The sequence below is a fragment of the Neodiprion fabricii genome, chromosome 5 (assembly GCF_021155785.1).
Source record: "Neodiprion fabricii isolate iyNeoFabr1 chromosome 5, iyNeoFabr1.1, whole genome shotgun sequence".
Lineage (NCBI taxonomy): Eukaryota > Metazoa > Arthropoda > Insecta > Hymenoptera > Diprionidae > Neodiprion > Neodiprion fabricii.
The window spans coordinates 25521110-25542031 of record NC_060243.1 but is presented as its reverse complement, the minus strand read 5'-3'; the positions used below and the strand labels follow the sequence as shown (position 1 = coordinate 25542031).

General features: G+C 36.3%; 3 protein-coding genes across 12 annotated transcripts; 1 reads left to right on the top strand and 2 right to left on the bottom strand.

Moving 5' to 3' along the window:
• Window positions 1–61: 61 nt before the first annotated feature.
• On the bottom strand, window positions 62–7477 carry LOC124183120 (putative pre-mRNA-splicing factor ATP-dependent RNA helicase PRP1). 2 transcript variants are annotated; one of them, XM_046571181.1, is made up of 9 exons: window positions 7307–7477; window positions 6498–6847; window positions 5230–5924; window positions 4898–5128; window positions 4604–4823; window positions 4189–4311; window positions 3700–3890; window positions 3333–3495; window positions 62–3230 (listed from the first exon to the last, which is right to left on the bottom strand). In XM_046571181.1, the coding sequence occupies exons 1-9, from the start codon at window positions 7354–7356 to the stop codon at window positions 3103–3105; spliced, it is 2151 nt and encodes a 716-aa protein (XP_046427137.1). In that variant the 5' UTR covers window positions 7357–7477; the 3' UTR covers window positions 62–3102. The 2 variants fall into 2 exon arrangements, with proteins under 2 accessions (XP_046427137.1, XP_046427138.1); XM_046571182.1 differs by lacking the exon at window positions 7307–7477 and adding an exon at window positions 7007–7181.
• A 6507-nt stretch (window positions 7478–13984) lies between these two features.
• Window positions 13985–16349, bottom strand: LOC124183250 (nucleoporin Nup43). The gene is made up of 7 exons (XM_046571501.1): window positions 16090–16349; window positions 15492–15599; window positions 15234–15358; window positions 15000–15121; window positions 14732–14883; window positions 14406–14652; window positions 13985–14269 (listed from the first exon to the last, which is right to left on the bottom strand). Exons 1-7 carry the CDS (start codon window positions 16201–16203, stop codon window positions 14097–14099), a joined length of 1041 nt encoding a protein of 346 aa, XP_046427457.1. The 5' UTR covers window positions 16204–16349; the 3' UTR covers window positions 13985–14096.
• Window positions 16350–16426: 77 nt separating this feature from the next.
• Window positions 16427–20556, top strand: LOC124183249 (mannose-6-phosphate isomerase). Of its 9 annotated transcripts, none has more exons than XM_046571494.1 (6): window positions 16427–16536; window positions 18202–18535; window positions 18614–18929; window positions 19008–19175; window positions 19320–19522; window positions 19596–20556. In XM_046571494.1, the coding sequence occupies exons 2-6, from the start codon at window positions 18218–18220 to the stop codon at window positions 19800–19802; spliced, it is 1212 nt and encodes a 403-aa protein (XP_046427450.1). In that variant the 5' UTR covers window positions 16427–16536; window positions 18202–18217; the 3' UTR covers window positions 19803–20556. The 9 variants fall into 9 exon arrangements, with proteins under 9 accessions (XP_046427450.1, XP_046427453.1, XP_046427447.1 ...); XM_046571497.1 differs by lacking the exon at window positions 16427–16536 and adding an exon at window positions 17059–17229; XM_046571491.1 differs by lacking the exon at window positions 16427–16536 and adding an exon at window positions 17059–17368.
• The last annotated feature ends 366 nt before the right edge of the window (window positions 20557–20922 follow it).

The following is a 20922-nucleotide window of genomic DNA, read 5'->3' as shown; positions in this document are numbered from 1 at the left end:
TATTTGTGAAATTAAATTTTATGCACTCTTCATTTTCAAAGATCAACTTTTTTTAAAGAGGTATGTCCATTTTGTGGCAGGTTTTACATTGACGAGAATACCTGTACAAATAATCACTGTTTTGTTTAATCCATCTATTGATGCAAGAGATGGAGGAGACAGTATAGAGTTCTAGATTTATCTCTATTTTGTCCACTGGTCCAGAGGATGCTACATGTCTCATTATCAACCCAAACTTCTATCTATAGCATTCTTAACTATCATTGCAAATAGTATGCCAAAGAAGTTTGTAGTGATTGAAAAAAGATGCGATAGAATCAAAAAATAATGTAACGTGGTTTGAAAGATTGTTAAATTTATTGTGAAAATTTTTGTCAATGTGGTTATCTAGTTCATGCGTGCGAGATAAAAGCTGTGCATTTTTCCCTTTTTTTTATGGTAGCGCGCGTAGATTTTGTAAAAAGAACCGTTTTTTTGTTCTGATTTTTAATTAGGATTTACTCTTTACTACAAGCTATATATTTTTGTAAGTTAGAAATGTGTAAGCTCTTTTTAAATATATGATACGAATATACGATGTATCGTGAACCATTAAAAAAGTTCCCTTATAAGATGTGCAAACTGATATAGTAGGGATAAACGAATTATTTTTGCACAATTTCTTTTTCTTGTTGTAATCATATGACTAATGGCTAAGTATTAAGTATTGGATAGAAAGTTAATTAAATAACAATTGATCATTTTCGAGTTACTTGACTCTAGGATTGACACTAAATGTCAAAGATCAATTGTTATACATTTGAATTTTCTATTGCAAAGAAAAGAAAAACTGTGCCACGTACTACTTCATAACAGCTGGCATGAAAGAATTAACATTCAACAAAGTTTCTTGATGTTTTGATATCGAATATACTTGTTATTTGGTAATCGTTTGAACGTTGTAATTCGTATAAAAATGTACCTATACAGTATAATAACCGATAAACTTCTAGTTTATAAATACGTATGCCATTGGTTTCCTTCCAGCTATCAATGGATCAGAAGTATTGATCACATTTTTCTTGGTCAGAGCAGAGAGAAATAAAATCTTGTATATTACCAAAATGAAATGACTCGAGGTTTTTCTCTTTTCTCACAAGTTTCCTTCACTAAATTGAGAAAAAACACAATACGAGTGACTAACGACTGATGCGTTATATGGAGCGATATTGAAAAGTAAAATATTTTCTTTTGACAAAAGTCAAACTGATTTGTTAATATATATATATTTCCTATTTTTGAACGTTAAAAAATTTTAGTAGTGTAGGAGTCGCAACATATGTGTATCTGTTTATACCTTAACTCAATAATATAAATAATTCCGAGCAATACCTTGTATTCGCTGTACATACAAACCGATATTTCGTATTCGCTCGTTGATTTCTTCTTCAAATTTTGATACTCGCTGTATATATATAATAATTAAATAAACAAATTGTTAATTACTATTTGCTGACGAGTTTTAAAACCTCATCATCCTTTGAGCACGACTTAGTTGAACATCATTAAAACGTGCACAAGTAAAAACCATGAAATTGAAATAAGAGTGATAAAAATGCATGAATGTTACAGGTATACTTCGTTTTATTGGAATGAAGTGATACAGCATAATGAAACGCTATTATATGTACAAAATTTGAAAAAAGCGACCCATCATCTGGCGTCAAACACGTAAAACATCATTAGATACATTACCGTAATAATGTATTTTTTTAACTCATGGTGGTTAGTAGTTTCTTTTTTTTTTTTATTGCGTAAAAGAGAAAATATCGATCTTAACAATACGAATGTACCCTATCCATGGAAAGGTGTACGAGTGCATTGAACATACTCAATAAACTCTAATTCACCGTTCCCAAGCGGTTAAAATAATTACTTATACAAATTCGAACGGGGTGTAGACTCGTGGTATTACGGTAATATACGTTGATGTACATAGGTAAATAATTGAATTGAAAAGTAACTCATTATGATCAATTATACACATACGCGCTAAACTGTGTCAGCTAAAGCTTTTTCTATCCTAACGTGAAGTCACGTTTCAACGAAAAAACAGTCTGCACTCCTGGTGTTAGTTTTTTTTTTCCAAATTTCAAAGTAGTTTTTAACTTATTTTTAAGAAATGAAATCTCTATTACATCAACAATCATTAATCAACATTGAACGAATAACTTGACACAATATTTCCGTTCCTTGTGTTTTATTAATTTTTTTGTTCTCTGAAAATTTTCCTGTGCTTCTGTCAGTAATACAGAGCGAAACAACGGAAACTTCAATACAGACCACAGCCATTATTATTATAAATGTGTTATGACGAACAGTCACCAACGTGTAGCAATTTTTCAAGTGGAATAGTGAGCTAAATAGTAATTCAATAAAATTTATTCGTTACTTCAATTTGGGTAGGTATAAAACAGTATACACAAAGGGTGGTGAGGTATCCTATAATAAATGGATCACAAAATTGGTCGATGTGATCACGTACTCACTTTTTGGGTACAGTCGACAACTTGATTTTGCGTTTCAAAGGGGATAGTGACAAGAAAAGTAACTAACAATAACATTTGTTTCGTTAAATATCCGAACTGATAGATAGTAAGTTATTATTTATAGTGCAGTGGTGTGTGTCGGTAAGGTATATCAACTTTGGCTACATACATTATGAACGACCCTATCAACAATTTCTCTTCTGTTTGTAATTGTATTTTCCTTTTAAAACTATCAAACAGCTACGCTTTTTTGAAATTGTATAAATTAAGCCCACTGGTACTTAGGGTTGGATGGATCCAGCGGTTGATGGATATAAGTATCCTGACGATTTATCCTGAGCAATAGGATAGACATCGAGTTTATAAGTCCTTCAGCATGAATATCATTGCCAATTATGAGAATAACGTTTATGTTGTAACAGGAGATGAACTTGGCCTAAGATCGTTTGAAAAAATGCTTTACCTCTATTTCGGTTTTTTTTTAATGAATAAAAAAAAGAGTTTACATGCTCGAAGGACTGGGCTGGTCACAGCCGTTGTTAGTGATTGGTAACGTGGCTAAAAGCGAACAACGTTAGAAGCCTTCTTGATACTGTTTCGAATCTAGTCGCGTTTGAATACCTTCAAGCTGTCTTTTAGCTTCGCATTGAGGGAAGTTCTGCAAATCGTAGTATTGGGGTGCGATTTTAAGTAACCAATCGGCTGAAATAAATATGCAAACATTGTTAGAATATTCGGTGTTTCGGTTTTTTTTCTATTTCATTGAAGAAAAAAAAAAAGAAAGTTTTTTACAATGGTACTCACGTTTTATGTCTGTTACTGTCCTGATGTAATTTTTTGTCGTAAGCACGAATTCGTTGTAGATTACCCACTCAGGTTTATGGTCAAGGCAACTGCTCGGATGTAATTGCACAACCTGATTGTCTTTTATTGTAAGATAGTGTCCCGTCCTTTCTAAATGTGCAACCTGGTATAAAAAAAAGAACACAATTCATTATTATTCAATTAATCTTTGTCATTTTCCGCTTAAAAGTGATTTACTCTCATAAGACCAAATCAGTGGGAAGCTAGAATCAAGCTTCTTGTCTGAACAATTTTTCATTCATATATTAAAAAGAGACGCATCAACATAAGTAGAGTAATACCCTTACAAATGTTTTCGATTTCTTACCTGCATGAAGAATCCGTTGACCAATGCCTTTCTGATGTTTATGTAATAGTCTTTGGACGTGAAATCGGTTGACGTACGTTTTAAACTGAACCTGTCCATGATCCTACTTAATTGCTGTCTAACGTTATCTCCACTCTTAAGTGATCGGTAGTTCACAAAATGCTCATAACACCATTGCGGATCTTCCATATCTGAAAATTATTAAATTTCTGTGTTAACACTCATAGTTCAAATTTTTCATGTTTCAGAAAAACCATAATTGAAAAATCACAGCCATATTTTATGCGAGTGCCAAGAAATTACACAAACACAGAGATGAGGAATGAATCATCAATTTTAAAAAGTCATTCAATTAGTAACAAAAGCTTTAAACACTCAATCACGTCATAAATTTACACTATGAGAAAAGGCTGCAATTGATTTTAGAATTGTTGAATATTGTACTGTAGCACACTTGTCCTCGTAAATGACATTAATTTTTTTACTTACTCTGTTTAAAGGCATGATATACATTAAGAAGAGTCAGATGATCGCCATCGATATGCGCGAACCGCATTTTTGAGTCATCTGCAGCTTTCTTGGCCTCGTTTGGTCTCACAAAACACTGTGGGACTAATACCATGTCAATTGTCAATACATAACCATGTTACCTCACCACCATCCTAACTTGAATCTATTTTAAATTGCCAGCTTTCAATACATTTTATATTTTCTTACTATAGACTATAACTGATTTAGCGTTTTAAAAAAGGAAGACACATGAAAATGTCTGAACAACATCCTCGACTATGGGGAATTTCTTATTTTCTGAACTTTGGAGCTGACGTTAAGCTAAATAAGAGAGATGTTAGAAAATTATGTGAATCTAAAATTAAAATAGAATCAACAAACCCCAATACAGTACCTGAGAGCATCGCGGTGATGCTGAGTATTTCATTACTGCAGTTATGGTTACATGAAGCTATTAACATTTTTGCCAGCTGAGGGTCGAGCGGAAATTCAGCCATAACTGCACCTAGGTCTGTTAAATTTCCGTCGTCATCAAGCGCCGCCAAGTAGTTGAGCAGCTCCAGTGCTCTCATAAGTGTTTCAGGCGCTGGAGGATCCATGAAGTCAAAATGAACCTGTAAAATTCAAATTTTGATTCAAATAATTGTTCATTTCATGTTATTAACAGTAAAAAAATCGCACTACTTACCAGATCATCAATTCCAAGCTTTTTCAATTGCAAAACAACACTGCCGAGATTTGAACGAAGAATTTCTGGATACGTGTTGTCCTGCATCTCATTTTTGTATGCTCTTTCTGTATAAAGCCGAAAACATTTCCCTGGACGAGTTCGACCTGCTCTACCAGCTCGCTGTTGCGCAGATGCTTTACTGATTGGCGATACCAACAAAGACTCTACGCGAATTCTCGGATTATAGACCTGTGGTAAGTGATACCATTTTCGTTAGAATATTCGGATTTAGCGTGTCATTTTTCAATACATATCAACATTGTAATTTCTGTGGGTGACGAAATAACTACCTTTTGCTTCGCAAACCCTGGATCAATGACAAAAACAACACCATCAATGGTCAATGAAGTTTCTGCAATATTTGTGGATACTACAACTTTTCTTCCAATAGCTCCGTTAGGTTTAGTAGGTGGAGCGGGTTCGAATATTCTTTGCTGAAGATTCGGTGGAAGTGTGGAATACAAGGGAATGCATTTCAGCTCTCCAACTTCAGGTCCTAGATTGTCCATTTCTCTCTTGATTCTCTTACAAGCTTCCTCGATCTCCTCCTGTCCAGTCAAAAATAAGAGAAGGTCGCCAGCCACTTCTTCGCACATGTGAATCTGTATTACTGTTCTAATTGCAGCCTCCAAATAATCCCTTTCTGGTTCTGGTGTGTAAAATATCTCTACAGGATGCGTTCGACCAGGAACGTTCATCAATGGTGCATTATCAAAGTACTGTTGAAATTTTCCTGCGTCTAGAGTCGCACTCATTATAACCAATTTCAGATCTGGACGCTGTTTCACAACTTCTTTTAAAACTCCCATCAATAAATCTGTCGCCAGTGTTCTTTCATGAGCCTCATCTAATAAGATTACTTGATACGCTTCGAGCATGGGGTCAGACATCCCTTCTCGAAGCAGCATACCATCCGTCATGTACTTAAGCACAGTATTTGCAGAGCTGCAGTCCTCAAAACGGATGCTGTAGCCTACCTCTTGACCTGCAAAAAGGTAACGAAATTATTTGAATAAAGTATAGCACTCGATGATTCAATTTATAAATTTTGCCCATTTCACTGCAGCCCTGGTACTATTTGTCTGGCCCGGAAAATTTGGCTCTTATGGAAAAGGGTACTACAATTTTGGATCAGAACAGAACTGAGATAATGCTCTAAAAGTGATCTTCTAAGAGTATTGAAAATTATGGATTGATGTTGACTTTGTTTAAGCCTTCCCTTAGTCCATGGGGCCATATACAGGCAAGTATTTCATGCTTTAATAACACTTGTTGCGATATTGAATAAAATTGTCAAGAAGGACATGATGGTACTTTTTTGCATGTTTATCTAGTCCTATGAAAAAATAACCTTTCACTTTTACTAAGAAGCACGGTACTATCTTTAACATCAACTTGGCCATATTAGAAACAATTGCGTGAATATTTGTATGATAGTCCTTGAATTATTATTAAATTTTGTGATTCGATTGCAATAATGAGGCATAATTCGACGCATAAAAATATGTCGTATGACTGATTTTATCAATAATAATCATATTAATTTTAATCTGTGTACCCAAAGCAACATCCATTTCTTCTGACACCCTCTGGGCAACTGACATGGCAGCTACTCTTCTCGGCTGAGTACAAGCCACAGCTTTCGTACCCATAGATCTTGAGTATTCGACACACCATTGCGGTATCTGAGTAGTTTTACCAGATCCAGTTTCACCAACTAAGACAATGCATTGATGCAGCGCTAAGAGCCTCATGAAGTCTGTTCTATACTCGAATACTGGAAGAGTTATTCTCTTCTTATAAAATTCATGATAACGTGGCGTATATGGAAGACCGTTATATGGGTTATGCTGAACTTGATTTTTGGCCGCCGTTGAAGTTGGCATGTTATTGGCGACTGTTCCATCTCTGTTAAGAAGTAAGACAACATTTATTTTAACAATCACTGTCACGTTGTTTCATAACTGAAACAATTTAAGGTTAGGAGTTACCAGTAAAGCATCAAGATGATGAACAATGAGTGAATTTATTGTGAATAATAAGCATACATAGTTTTAAATAAATTACATCCAATCCAAGTTGAGCACCTTTGCTGTAGTTCTTACAGGTATGTATGTACTGTATGTATATAAAACATTACTTGCTAATATAGAAGTTCGAATGGAACTAAAGAAATCGTGGAATACAGTTAAAAATATGCAGAATGATGGGTGAAAAAGTTGAGGCAAAAATATGTGTATATATGTGAATAGATGTAAAATTAGATTTTAGTAATGAGAAGGATCGCGATGGAATTTTAACAATGCACATGGCAAGATTTAGTCTTCCAGTTGTTTAACCGAGGTGATAGATGTGCTAGTTACTTACTTCTTTCGTTTGATATATGGATCCACCACTTCAATCCTCCGCTTAGACATCGTGTGATCTTTATTTAAATGTCTAATTTAAACGAGTATACTGTTTACAAATTATTTATGTATGTACACGCAAAGCAGCGTCACAAAATGGCAAAACCAGCGGACATCCGAAGTCAGTGCCTTACTGATCATTAAAAATCTCTCGGCAGTTTTTGCGGCAAGTCCGCGGATAAGACGATACTCCTAGATCTAGCTGGCTGTGGACCAACCAATTGGTAGATATATACCTATATAAATTATATATATATATATATATATATATATATATATATATATATATATATATACCCGTGTGTGTGTGTGGTGTGTGCAATATACACACTGACTATTAATAATTCAATAGGTGAAAAGTATGTTTAAAAGTAAACAAAAAAATTAAGGTACTTGACGCCGACAGGCTACATTAAGGGTGCGTTCCTAGCTCCCAGCCCTGTCGACGATCCTTTATCTCTTTTGCACTGCTGAGTTCGTGGGTGGCTTTGCCTCTGTCAACGGGAGTTTGTTAACGCTGCCAGCTAATTTCGGAACGCATCCTAAACTAGAGTTGTGGCGTCATAGGCCTGCGTCAAGCTATATTTTCAGAGTGTCAAATTGACGCGAATAGCACTACGACGTCGCAGGAAAAGTTGCCCCTGAAAATGCCGCGCGTCAAAACCCACGTGATTAGGTCAACGGACCTCAATAACATTTCTATTCGCAGATTTAAGAAATCTAGGATTACTAATTGCAAGTGTGAAAAAATAGTGAAAATGAAGAAGCAAGATGAAGTAGCTCATAGCGTGTTCTGACTGCGCGCAATTTATTCCTCTCGCAAAATTACGTCGATATAGTGCATCAAAGAATTCGTGCAACTATTTTTCAAAATAGGCCAAATTTCGACCGTCTAAATACAAAAGGGTATAGCCTTGCTTGTTTGCAATTTTCAGAGCTCGGAAAATTTTCGTCTTACAATCAGAATCTGTTCAAAAGCCCTTTCTGGACTAATTGGACCCCAAGGATTGCATGCAAAAAAGGTATTTATTGGCGCATCGTAGGATCAACACAAGCTGAGAATATACGGAAAAAATATGATGAAACTTATTTTGGTATGATTCATTTTATTCTAAGTTACGTGCAATAGTAACAGTACAATATCATACATCTCGCATCCTGCACAGGTGCATTGCCCCTACACACAGGTTGGAACTTAAATTGCGTACACAAACTACCATAATTACTATCTCATACAGCATTGCTCATATTCTGCTTCGTGGCTTAAATGCAATGTATTTCGCAGAATTTTCCCCTTACATGTATCGTTGACTGAGAATGTATAAAGTCTGATAATCTGGGATATTTTCACTGATATATATCAATACCTATATCAGTGGTTATTTTGCGTAACAGTTTGCCGGGTCGGGTCGGTTTGAGAGTATTAGCAGTTTCCCGTAGTATCAACCAATTAGCAACTGACCACGCCGGTGAAAGAAGTGCCTCATAACCTACACTATCGCGTGCAAAACGTTGGTAACATACCTTCGTCATAGTGAAGTTGAAAATTTGACAAAATCTTGTTCAAGAAATGTCTGTTATGAGTGGTCAGGGAATTCATACTTCGCCTGACGTCGCATATTACGGCAAAGCTCTAAACATATTTTGATCGCGTTGCGCGTAGCTTACGTGGTGTTTTCACCCGGCCGTTGAGACCATAGGGATACATAAAATAAAGCATAAACAACGGGCTAAGCGTCCCGTCAACGGATTCGAATCGGTTCTCTAAAGGACAGAAGATAATAATTCTTCCGCCTTCTCTGTCGGTTTGCTCATGGAGTGGGGGGCCACGAGAGGGGAAAAACAGCTAGGCGGGCGTGTGCAGCTACCCCCACTCCATTGGAAGAGCAGCATAGAGGGCGGGAGAATTATTATCTTCCGTCCTTCACAGAACTGATTTAACTCTCTTCTGAACGTCGTGCGGAATCAGTCGTTTCCGAGAGATGAGAGTGGCGTAATGTGTACTCAGGATTATTTCAACATTCAGACCGCGTTGTTCGATCAGTGTACTTGCTCCATACTCATCTGTGAACAATACACGAAGAGCAGCGTGTAGCTTGAATAGAAACCGAGTTACTGAAATGAAAACATGTTCAAGGTGAATTTCGTGTCTCGAGTTTCCATTGTTTTGTGTACCTTTAGGTATCAGTGATGTCTATTTTAGCATCTGTGCATCGTGTGTCAGTTTCATTTTATTTTTTTTGCTGATCTTCGGTAAATGCGCAGTTGTATAGTTAGAAAGTTTATTCAGTCGGTTTAGACAGCTACAGCACACAAAGTGAATGTAGGCTCGAGTGTTATTGCGGTGCGGATTTTTGGACTATAAGAGTGACGATCTAAATTACGTGAAACGTGCTTCGCTTCTCCAATAAACTTCAGATGTTGCAAGAACTACTACATGTAAAAGTGTGGAGCAGCCCAGAGTCGAGGTAACAATACTTATTTTAATTATTGTTTGATAATTCAAGGTGGTACATACAAAGCCGAACTTTTGTTCTTGCATAACACGCAATGAATACGAAACTGGACAACAGTAATAATTAATTTGCAGACTGAAAAGCCATTTTATTAAATTAATCGAAATGTTCTGTTTTGTTTTTTACAGATCTAAGCAGAGACTTCCGAGTAATTTAACAATTTCTCGGCAACGTTGGTGAGTTTGCACGTGTTAGGTTATGGGTATTTCCCTGGGATTCCTCTGTCACGTGGCGTGGCGGTAACAATTGTTGCACAAATCTTCGATTTCTTAGCTGCATGGATAGGCTCATTCACGATCACAACTTGCTTGACCTTCAGTCGAATAATTTTTTTTTTTCGCAATTCAATTTATCGTAACTTACTTAAAGTTATAAATTTTGCACGTTGCTAAAAGTGGAATGAGTATCGCGACAGGCAACCATCACTTACTCGGCACTCGCGAGATCGAATTGCGTTTCACACTGCTGTAGTAATCTACGTTTGACTTTACCGATGATGTCGTTTAAGTGGTGGTTTCACCTGAGGTTTGAACGTAGTCAATTATTCACATTATTGTTAAATCGATAAAATTCCAAAGGCTGGCATAACGTAACGTAATGAAATTGCATCTTATATTATGTATCATTTTCAATCTTTAAACAGCCAACAAGTATTGATCAACTGCAGGCTTAGCTCGCTTAGAAAAATGCTAATTGGCATACAGGACGTTTTTAACCAATTTTACAAAAGGTTAATGTACCGATAGTCTGCCAAGATTTACTACAATATTAGGGTTGGCGAAATGCAACTGCGATACTATATTCTGAGTAGGCAGACTATGATACAAAAACATTTTGCTCCCAACAGGTAACCAACGAAAATGTAAGTCGGTGACCACGGCGCAAATGATGAAGAATGACGTGTGTTGGAAAAAATGGAGAATCGTTTAGATCGAATATAGGTAACCGGGTAGGTAGGTGGACGTTTTGGGATACGTCGCGGGGCTTATGCATGCGTGTGTGAGTCTCTTTTCCGTTGAATGGTTGCGTTGGGAAACAGGCAAGGGTAGGAAGGTCGCGATGTACCGTGATGTTACTAACTTTTATAATTCACAGCGTCAAACGATCACAGAAATTGTTTACCCAAATGACTCCGTATTCGAGTCTCTCGATCATTTGTGAGCATTTGAATATTAAAGAGATTGAATTTTCTATTTCTTGTCGCTTTGCAACCATTTTTCAATCGTCACTCAATTCAATTCAATTCAATTACTTAGTCATTAGCGACCATTATTGCATGAGGTTGATCTCTGTGATCGTCTGAATGAGCAAAACGCATCTCTGGACCATCTATCGCGTTCCGTGGTACGCTAGATGGAGAGAAATGCTGAGCTCGAAGACTTCGCGTCGAAGAGGACCGCCGACCGTCACGCCACACAATAATGCATGCCCTCCAACCTCCCTCCCGATTTCGATTCGATTTATGATCTGAGAAGAACAATCCGCATAGCAATGTACCTAATTCAAAAAAATACAGATGTGGATTGGGTTTCTACAGAATTTATGGGCAAATCCCAGGTAATACAAATTTTTTGACAGCTTAATCTATCGCGCCTTATTGCGCGTAGATTAATCATGAGAATTGGACGCAGCCTTTTGCGCGTAAATTAATAACGGGAATCGGACACGTTTTTTTACTCGTCGATTTTTCAAACAGTATATAAAAGAGTTACGCACTCTCGATGTGCTGATCTTTCAGCTCTTCTGTCAATTTTTTTACAAATAATAAAGTTTTCAAGTTCCACGGCGCCTTTTGCGCGTGGACTTGATATCTTTTAGTTATGAGAGAAAGCGTAGCATTTGAAACCCGGCGTTCAACGCGCTGGTACAAAAATCTCGATAGTGTACAGTGATAGTGGAAAATCTTGGCGTAAGTATTTATGAAATATATCTGAAATGTACAGAAACACTTATTTAACTGATCGCATTATTTTCTGTTTCAGGGCAACTTGACCAATTTTTTTAACAAACGCACTGAGAACTAAAGAATTTTCAGTCGAAAAAAATATTTACTTCAATAACCCAAAGCAGAGAGAGATGTCAATTTAAAAAATTTAGAATGTTTTTTATTGATCAATACAATGAATAATCGAAGCAGCGAATAGTAAAGAGAATATCTTGTTGAACTCCACCTATTTTTTGTGAGTGTATGGACTTGTGTGATTGTGCTAACCACATCTTCGTCTGTTTCAGCTAATCAAACTTTTTGTCTATTTCAGCCAATACAACTTTCAGTCTGTTTCAGTTAACCAAACCTTTTGTCTGTTTCAGCTAATCAAACTTTTTGTCTGTTTCAACTAATCAAACCTCTTGCCTGTTTCAGCTAATCTAATATTTGTCTGTTTCAGCTAATCAAACTTTTTGTCTATTTCAGCCAATACAACTTTCAGTCTGTTTCAGTTAACCAAACCTTTTGTCTGTTTCAGCTAATCAAACTTTTTGTCTGTTTCAACTAATCAAACCTCTTGCCTGTTTCAGCTAATCTAATATTTGTCTGTTTCAGCTAATCAAATCTTTTGTCTGATTCAGCTAACGAAATTTTTTTTCTGCTCCGAGTAATTAAAATTTTCGACCATTTCAGCTAATCAAACCTTTTGTCTGTTTCAGCCAATCAAACCTTTTGTCTGTTTCAGCCAATCAAACCTTTTGTCTGTTTCAGCCAATTAAACCTTCTTTCGGTTTCAGCTCATCAAACTTTTTGTCTGTTTCAGCTAATCAAACCTTTTGTCTGTTTCAGCTAATCAAACCTCTTGTCTGTTTCAGCTCATCAAACTTTCTGTCTATTTCAGCTCATCAAACTTTCTGTCTATTTCAGTTAATAAAACTTTTAGTCACTTTCAGCTAATCAAACTCTTTGTCTGTTTCAGCTAATCAAATCTTCTGTCTGTTGAAACTAACTAATTTATCTCTTTTTGGTTTGTCATATTTTTTACTTATCTAAGTTAAGTATATTTTTGTCTGTATGGACATGTGTCACTAATTATATTTTCATCTGTTTCAGGTAAATGAGTGTTATTAACTATACTACTGAAAAATTAACGTTTCCATTTTTAGGCATGGGTCTGGTTCAGGTCTGATTTAGTTTTGTTTATTTAGTGATTATCTCATACATCGTAAGAAAAAAAAACCCGTGCTCGAACATTTAAAGATAATCAGCGTTCGCTTATAAGATAAAAACAATCACCCTTCATACATAATTTAAACAACCATCTTCCATTGATAATTAAAACCGTCATCTTTAATCGATAATGAACAGTTAGCGGGTCATATTAACTGAAAAAGTTCGAACAAACTGCGAATATACGCAAGTAACAAATTGGTTGGGAAAAACAGTTCACCATAATTAACACGTGAAACATTGTCATCCGCAATTTTTCGAAGAACGTAAGATCGATCTTGCTATTATTCTCCGTGGAGTAGGCCTACTGGGGATACCACGTAAAAAAAAAACACGCCGTGTGCTCTACCGCTTGCGGTGGTGTGGAAACGAGCATAAGTGAACTTATTTTCACTGGTCAAATGCTAACATATTGTAGTTTTTCAAATGAGAATTGTATTCTTGCGTAAATTTAACTCATTGTCAACAAAACTCGTGTCTCGATAATATTCCACGCACGTAGAATCGTAATACCTTCGGATTTCTCTAGTTTAGTCAGAGTGAATTTCACGTAAATACATTTTTGTCTTTGATCAATTTGATTTCTTAATTAAAGTCAAGAAGGTGCACATACGTTACCTTTGGCAATTCCAACATCTTTCTCCCCTGCTTGACGTTCCGCAATCGACACGAGTTGTTACAATAAAACGCGAGATTTGAATACCAAATGAGCACATCTTCCATGACAAACGATAAAGAACAAAAAAAATTATTAGGTGTTACCGGAAAAATGCGGAAATTCCGCATAAAATAGTATCGACTTTGTCGGGAATACATATTCTCAAACTCGAAATTCGTAACAATCAATACGTATGAGCATCTCGTACAGAGGGATGCGATCGTTCTTTTCTAGTTGTATCGCATAATTTGTCAAGTAAATTTCAGCACAAAGAGATATGCGGCCGATAATTGTTATAATTATTAAGAGATTGAAAAACGGGTGTCAATTTTATTACAAAATACAGACGGGAGCGTTTAATTACAGTTATTATGAAATAAGACACAATATTGTACAAGTATATCATAAATGCAGTTGTTTACACTGCAATATTTTTAATGACATACATAGCTTCGTTGTCACAGCCAAAGAGTAATGTGGACCTGTCAACATCGATTGTATTTATTGGCTTGTGAAGCGTTGCACACAGTGACGTTACATTCACTTTTCCTTTTGTACTGATTGTGTTGAGCCAATGCGTGTCCCCTGAATCTGTAATATAATTACACATATTAATTATAATTAAAAAGAAATTACGGTGACTTCGTTGTCTCAAATGATCCAATCTTAAAAGTAAAATAAAGTATAGTAACAGAAAAATTGAGAACTCGCGCGCTATAACAATCACCTAATTTCAATTTGGTGTTCTGTGCATTGTTCCAGTGCCATAGCTGTCCACTTGACGAGCACGAAAACAAATTTTCTGGTCTATCAGGATGAAATTTTATTTCGCTGACCGAGCTGGAATGGGCATTTAATTGAGAAACCGGATATGTGTTATGCCTCAAATCCCACACTGTCAGGCTACCGTCACCGCCACCAGCAACTACAATGTGTCTCTGTGTAGGATGATGTGCTAAACTTGTGGCTTCGGTCTGAGAAAATAAATAGAACAAATTTTGAGTATGAAATCAGTTGCCACTTCGACAAATGAAAAAGTATTTAAAATCTTACCTTTGTATTTGCAGAGAGTATAAAAGTAGTAGAGGGAACATCCTGGTTGTTTCTTAAATCCCATACTTTCATGTGCCCCAATAAATTTCCTGTCAAAACTTCACTATGCCTTAGAAAATCAACACAGTGCATGGAACAGCTATCTGATTTTTCTAAAAAAAAAATAAAGTAGGCAAAAATTTGGCAAGTTAGATACAATTTTGCCAGACAAATGAATATTCATTAGTGATTTTAATCTGATATTCTTTTTTACTTTCTGTTTACTTACCAATTGTTCTCACCGGAATTTTTTGATTGGCTGTTAACAAGTTGATCGTACCATCTTCTCCCACTGTGACTATGTCTTGCTCGAAAGTTGAGATGGCCGTACATGAAGCGTAATCCGATGCTCTGAAATTGTTCAACGTAATGTTTAGAGTCTAATAAACGGATTCAGTCAAATGTCGGATTCTCAGATGCTTGAGCAAAGGGAATCATATAAATGGGAAATAAAATTTCTTACGGAAATTTATGTAAAAAATTCCATGACAACCGTTCCTTGAATTGTGCATAAGGATTTTCTTGAATTTGTAACAATTGTACCGTACCAATAGAGGATGATGCCACGAACAGATCCTTGCTGATAAACTTAAACACAGAAAATTATGAAAATGAAAAACCAACTTTGTTTTAGGATGAAATACCGAATATAGTTTACAAAATTACTGTTTATAGCGTTGTAATATCTGATCGTTATTTAATGCTCATCTATACTTATTACCCTTAATTCTGTAACGTCGCCGAGAAATGCGTGGGATGATATTATCACGGGATAAGACTCGTCGTCTTCTTCATTTGTGTCGAATGTCCAATATGTTATATGGTTCACCTGTGTGATTTGATCATATTATAAAAGCTGAATGAAGAAAAATTCAAAATGCTATGGCTATTTGCATAGCAGAGTGACAGTACTGATGGATTCAGGTTCTACCCTTAGTTGCACTGTTTTGAAGTCCATGAACATGATAGGTAACGTATATGATGGTTTTGGACAGCGATAAAATACGATTACTCATGAACTTTGGCAACGGTATATGAGAGCGCAAATTAATCCTAAGCTTAACCCCTGTGTAAACGCCCACATTCAATCAAAAACTCCGGGTTTCTTTCTTCGTTATTACAGTTTGCTTGACTGTTGTGATTAATTTGCAAGAAATGAAGAAACACGTAATACCAGAGAAATACATCTAAAGTATCGAAAATTCGTGAATCAAAAGTCATATCCAAGAATGTAAATAATACTTTAAATTGCTGTAAAACAAACTACTGAATAATAAATAGGTGATCGGCGTAATTTCTAACCTATCACCTAACCCTACCGGATTATCCCAGCTTCCAGTTAAAAACGATTTTGCTTCAACAAAGTCCTCGGGTTTCCATCTGATCTTTGATACTTTTTCGGAAATAAATGTTCCGTGAATATTTTCACTCATTTTAATTGCCACAACCTAGATATCTTGTATCTGCTTATTTGAATTCTGATTGTTGAGGTTATCAAAACCGTTTTTCCCTCAAACCATTCTGCCACTACTCGGCTCTCGACAAAAACTGCGCACGCATCATGAATAAAGGCTGTGGTCCACTGATCTCATTTGGAAACGGAAGGCTTAAAAGAAGCTACCGGTTGGCTGATTTTTAAATATTAACCAATCATATGAGTCTTTCAATACTTTCGTTTCTGAAATGTGGTAAATAAAACACACCCACCGAGGATGGGTGTTGATTTGGAGTCAGGTTAAAGGCGGCCAGTCGGGTTGAACTTTGATGTATGTACCATGAAATAGTTGTTGCAAATTTCTTTGATACTAATTTATCAGTACTATTGTTTTCTGTAATTATCTTTTAGTCACATCCGGTTCACACCGCTAATCGAACTTTAACCCGACTCAAACGACTGACACTCTCTGTCACGTCTAGCAAATACAGCCTCATTGCTGCGTTTTCCAGTTGTTATACCTATGTTAAAAGTATAAAATACGAGCTAAATTTTGACTATTTGAACAAGAATAATATTCTGACTTTGTGAACTGTTCTCAATCTTGAGAAAACATAAAAAGAGTCATAGCGATTCAATCTATAGTATCCGTGATTCAATTTCCGAGCAATGAGGTTTTAAATACTGGATTCAACGGGGCACCCAATCATAAATCTTAAACAGTGAAAGGGTCTTATCATACGACATCATCACACGTGAAGGGACATGATGACGTAGCGTGTGACGTGCTTTCCAAAAAAATTGAATAGCGCTGGATGAAAGTCACACATATATACCTATTTATGCTAGTGTAGGTTAGGTAGAGGCGTAGGCGAGATGCATCACGTGTTGCGTACTTATAGCACCCGCACGCATACCCATACAAACATAGGTATACAGCATGCATGCATACGTCATCTAGTATTCTGCGTGCGTGTGCCCCAGTGTCCGTAGTCGCAAGTTGGTCGCTGGGCTGCGTTCCGCGGTTAGAGAGCCGAAAAGTTTTTCGACATATTCAACGCCTTTCGCAACACATTATCAACTTTATCTTTTAACGAAAATCAACTCCATAATTACAGTCAGCTCAGTTTTTAATCAGCGTATGCGACACTGACCTAGCGCAGGTCAGTGATCTCGTAAAATTACATTGAGATGTTAACTTTACAACAACTTTCCGGCTACTAGATACTAAACGAACCTGCTTCTCATCGAAGCGTCTGTAAATTGAATGTGAATAGTACATCCCATCGATATACAATTCGTCATATTGACACATGTATTCACGTCCGTTTGATATCCGATATTGCACTTTGGACAGGTTGTTAATACAACACTGTTGTGATCGATTGCGAACGTATGTTACGAAGGACACGTTTGTGAGTCAATCGATCTCTAACCTTACGTATGTTCAGGATGTAATGTGTTTATAAATGTTATCTTATCACCGGTGGCATTACTACTGTTATTACATCGATGTAAACGATTTCTATTTCCTTATAGTGCATCGTGTTTGCGCGATACGTCAACTGCAATTTAAGTTCGAAATCTCATCCACCTAATTCTCTGTTACTTGCAAGAAAAACAACATTATTATTTCCTCACTTGCCACTTGGTCATTATTACGCTGAAATATTTCGGTGAAACACCTTTGTACACATACATTATGGTCATTCATCTTTTGCTAATATTAACACATATCTTTCTATGTTCTCTGAAGTCCTCATCTGTTTTCCCAAACCAGTCAAGTATTTAATTTTGTATTTAATCAGCTGGATAATTGTGTTCTATTAGCTTACCTCTCATTCCACGTAGTTATTCTCAAGTGTTGACGTGTACTCGTTAGCAGTTTAAAGAATTTCCCAAACAGGCACTTGTCTATTATTTTGTAATCATTATCACAATTATTAATAATATTACTGTTATAGTAATTTACAACTTCTCTTGTCTTAATTTTTAGAAACTGAAGCAACAAAATGGAATTAAAATGTTCAGTCCAGTCATACGAGTGGGGGAAACGTGGTATCGAAAGTACTGTAGCAAATTTGGTCAAGGCAGCAAATCCAGATTTTTCCTTAGACGAGAGCAAGCCTTACGCAGAGCTTTGGATGGGCACGCATCCCAATGGACCATCATATTTGAAGGAGGGGAACAAATTATTGGCCGAATATATCGAAGAGCACAACCATATGCTGGGCAATGGTGTAAAAGAAACGTTCGGCCCTCAACTGCCATTTTTATTAAAAGTTTTGTCGATTAACAAGGCTTTGTCAATCCAAGCTCATCCCAACAAGGTGAAAACTTTATTTCCCACCGATGCCAACCATTGAATCGAAAATTTTGAGTCTACAAAGTAATAACACTGGTTTTAGGAAGACGCTGAGAGGCTTCACAAGCTGAACCCTGGCGTTTACAAAGATCCAAATCACAAGCCAGAACTAGCGATTGCTCTTACCCCGTTTGAAGCTCTGTGCGGATTTCGTCCAATATCTGAAATCAAGCAGTTCTTTAAGGTTATTACAGAATTCCGTGCTGTTGTAGGAGAAGATAAAATATTGGAACTGGTTAATTCGGATGAAGTAGGTCTTCATGCAGCTCTCAAAAACTGCTTCAAAAATATTATGACCTGTGATCCAGGATTTGTTGCATTGCAACTCAAAAAATTACTGAACAGACTATCGCACTTAGGTTGGTATTCAGGCATCTGTGTTGAATAATCTTGTAACTTCTACCCATGATTTTACAGGCCAAGTTGTCTTGTTTCAGATGAATCAGGTAGGCAAGCCCTCAATGGCAGCTTGCTAGAGAAATTACACTCTGAGTTTCCTGGAGATGTTGGATGCTTTGGTGTTTACTTGTTTAATTGGGTAACGCTACAGCCTGGGGAAGCTTTATTTCTAGGACCTAACGAGCCTCATGCATATCTTTCGGGTGGTGAGCGAGTCCTTCCAAATTTCTGTCATTGAAATTTTTCAGTATCTACTTCTTTATTCAGAAATATTTTCAGTTTAGTAAATACACATTCTTTGTTTTATTATGGTAATAATGAATATAATAACTTTTGCTATTTATATTTAGATTGTATCGAGTGTATGGCTTGCTCAGACAATGTTGTAAGAGCAGGATTAACCCCAAAACCAAAAGATGTAAATACATTAGTAGATATGTTGACATACAACTGTGAGCCAGCATCTGCCAAAAGGTTTCAACCGTCACGGGAAGATGAGTGTACAGAAATATTCAGACCTCCAGTTCCTGATTTTGCAGTTGCAAAGATTACTGTGAGTGCTTTATTATTTTATGTCAATTCAGCGTAATATCAATGTACACAAGTTTAATCGAAATATGTTGCAGATACCACCTGGAAGAGCAGTATACAATTTAATACCAAGAAGTACAGGCAGCATTTTAATTATTGTCAATGGCAAGGCAGAGATTGGCCCCTCCATAGTTCTTACACGAGGCTCCGCGATATTCATACCAGCTAACGAGAAGATTACCATCAAAGTGCTATGCGGTTGTCATCCAATGCTCATGTTTCAAGCAATGGTAAACCTTTGAGGATAACAAACGCCTTGTAATAAAATTGGAACATATGCGACTTATGGACACATTCGGGAGATTAGATGATGTCTCATATATGAACAGCGTTGGGCTAGGTACATTCCACACTTTCTTAAAATATCTAAGTATGGAAATGTAATAGAAATCGAAGAACTTATAAAAAAAAGTGGCATTTGTTATCTACATTACCCATCAGAGCAATTGCATTCATACCGTGCACAACACTGTCGACTTTTCAATTTACCGATAATATTGCTTTGAATCTTTACACAGCGATTAGTGTCGGTGAACTGGAAAACTCACATCGATTACAGATTCGATCATCCAATATGTTCCTAGTCGGTAAACTTGCTTGTTTGTACCTGATAATTGTGAAAGTTTTTCGAAATGAATTTTGCTCTATCAATCGTTTTGATATTGTAACATACAGACGATAAGTTGGTGTAACAAGCTTACCACTCTCGATGAGGGTATAAAGTAATCTTACAACGTCACTACTAGATATGTTGACGAAATTTCAAATAAAAGTTTTAGATTGATCTATATATTTGATTGAGACTTTTTCGATTTCAGTTGCATTCAATTGTTGAGTTAAATCGAAAGAGTCGAAGCTTCTCCCGAGAATGCAAGTCTCAATGTCAAACAGACGGAAGCCCTAATTTCTAAGCATCGTGTAAATTGTGTACATATTTTTAATGAAAGCTTTGTGCATTGTCATCGTGTAAGCCGTTCGATAAGAATTTTATCGACATTTTTGGTTGTTTCTTCTCATATTAACTTATTACTAAGAATATATTTTTTTAGCTATTAAACAAGAATGACTAAACCCATGATGCTGTAGATATACCTCCAGTACTTTGCCCATTAATTTTTTTCCGTTTGTTTGATATTTACAGTCCCAGCTGCGGAGTCGTAGTCAAGAAACTTCCGATTCTAAGTCAGCATAACACAGCGATTTTTCAAATTTGCCTACCAAACGAGTCATATCACGATCCGTTTGACATGACGCCAGAGTTCGGGCAAGCTCAATAGTGAAAAGTGTAAAAAAAAAAAAAAAAACAATTTCCGCAAAAGTCTTTTTTCTAAAAGATTTGTCGTACGATTGTCATGTCGAGGT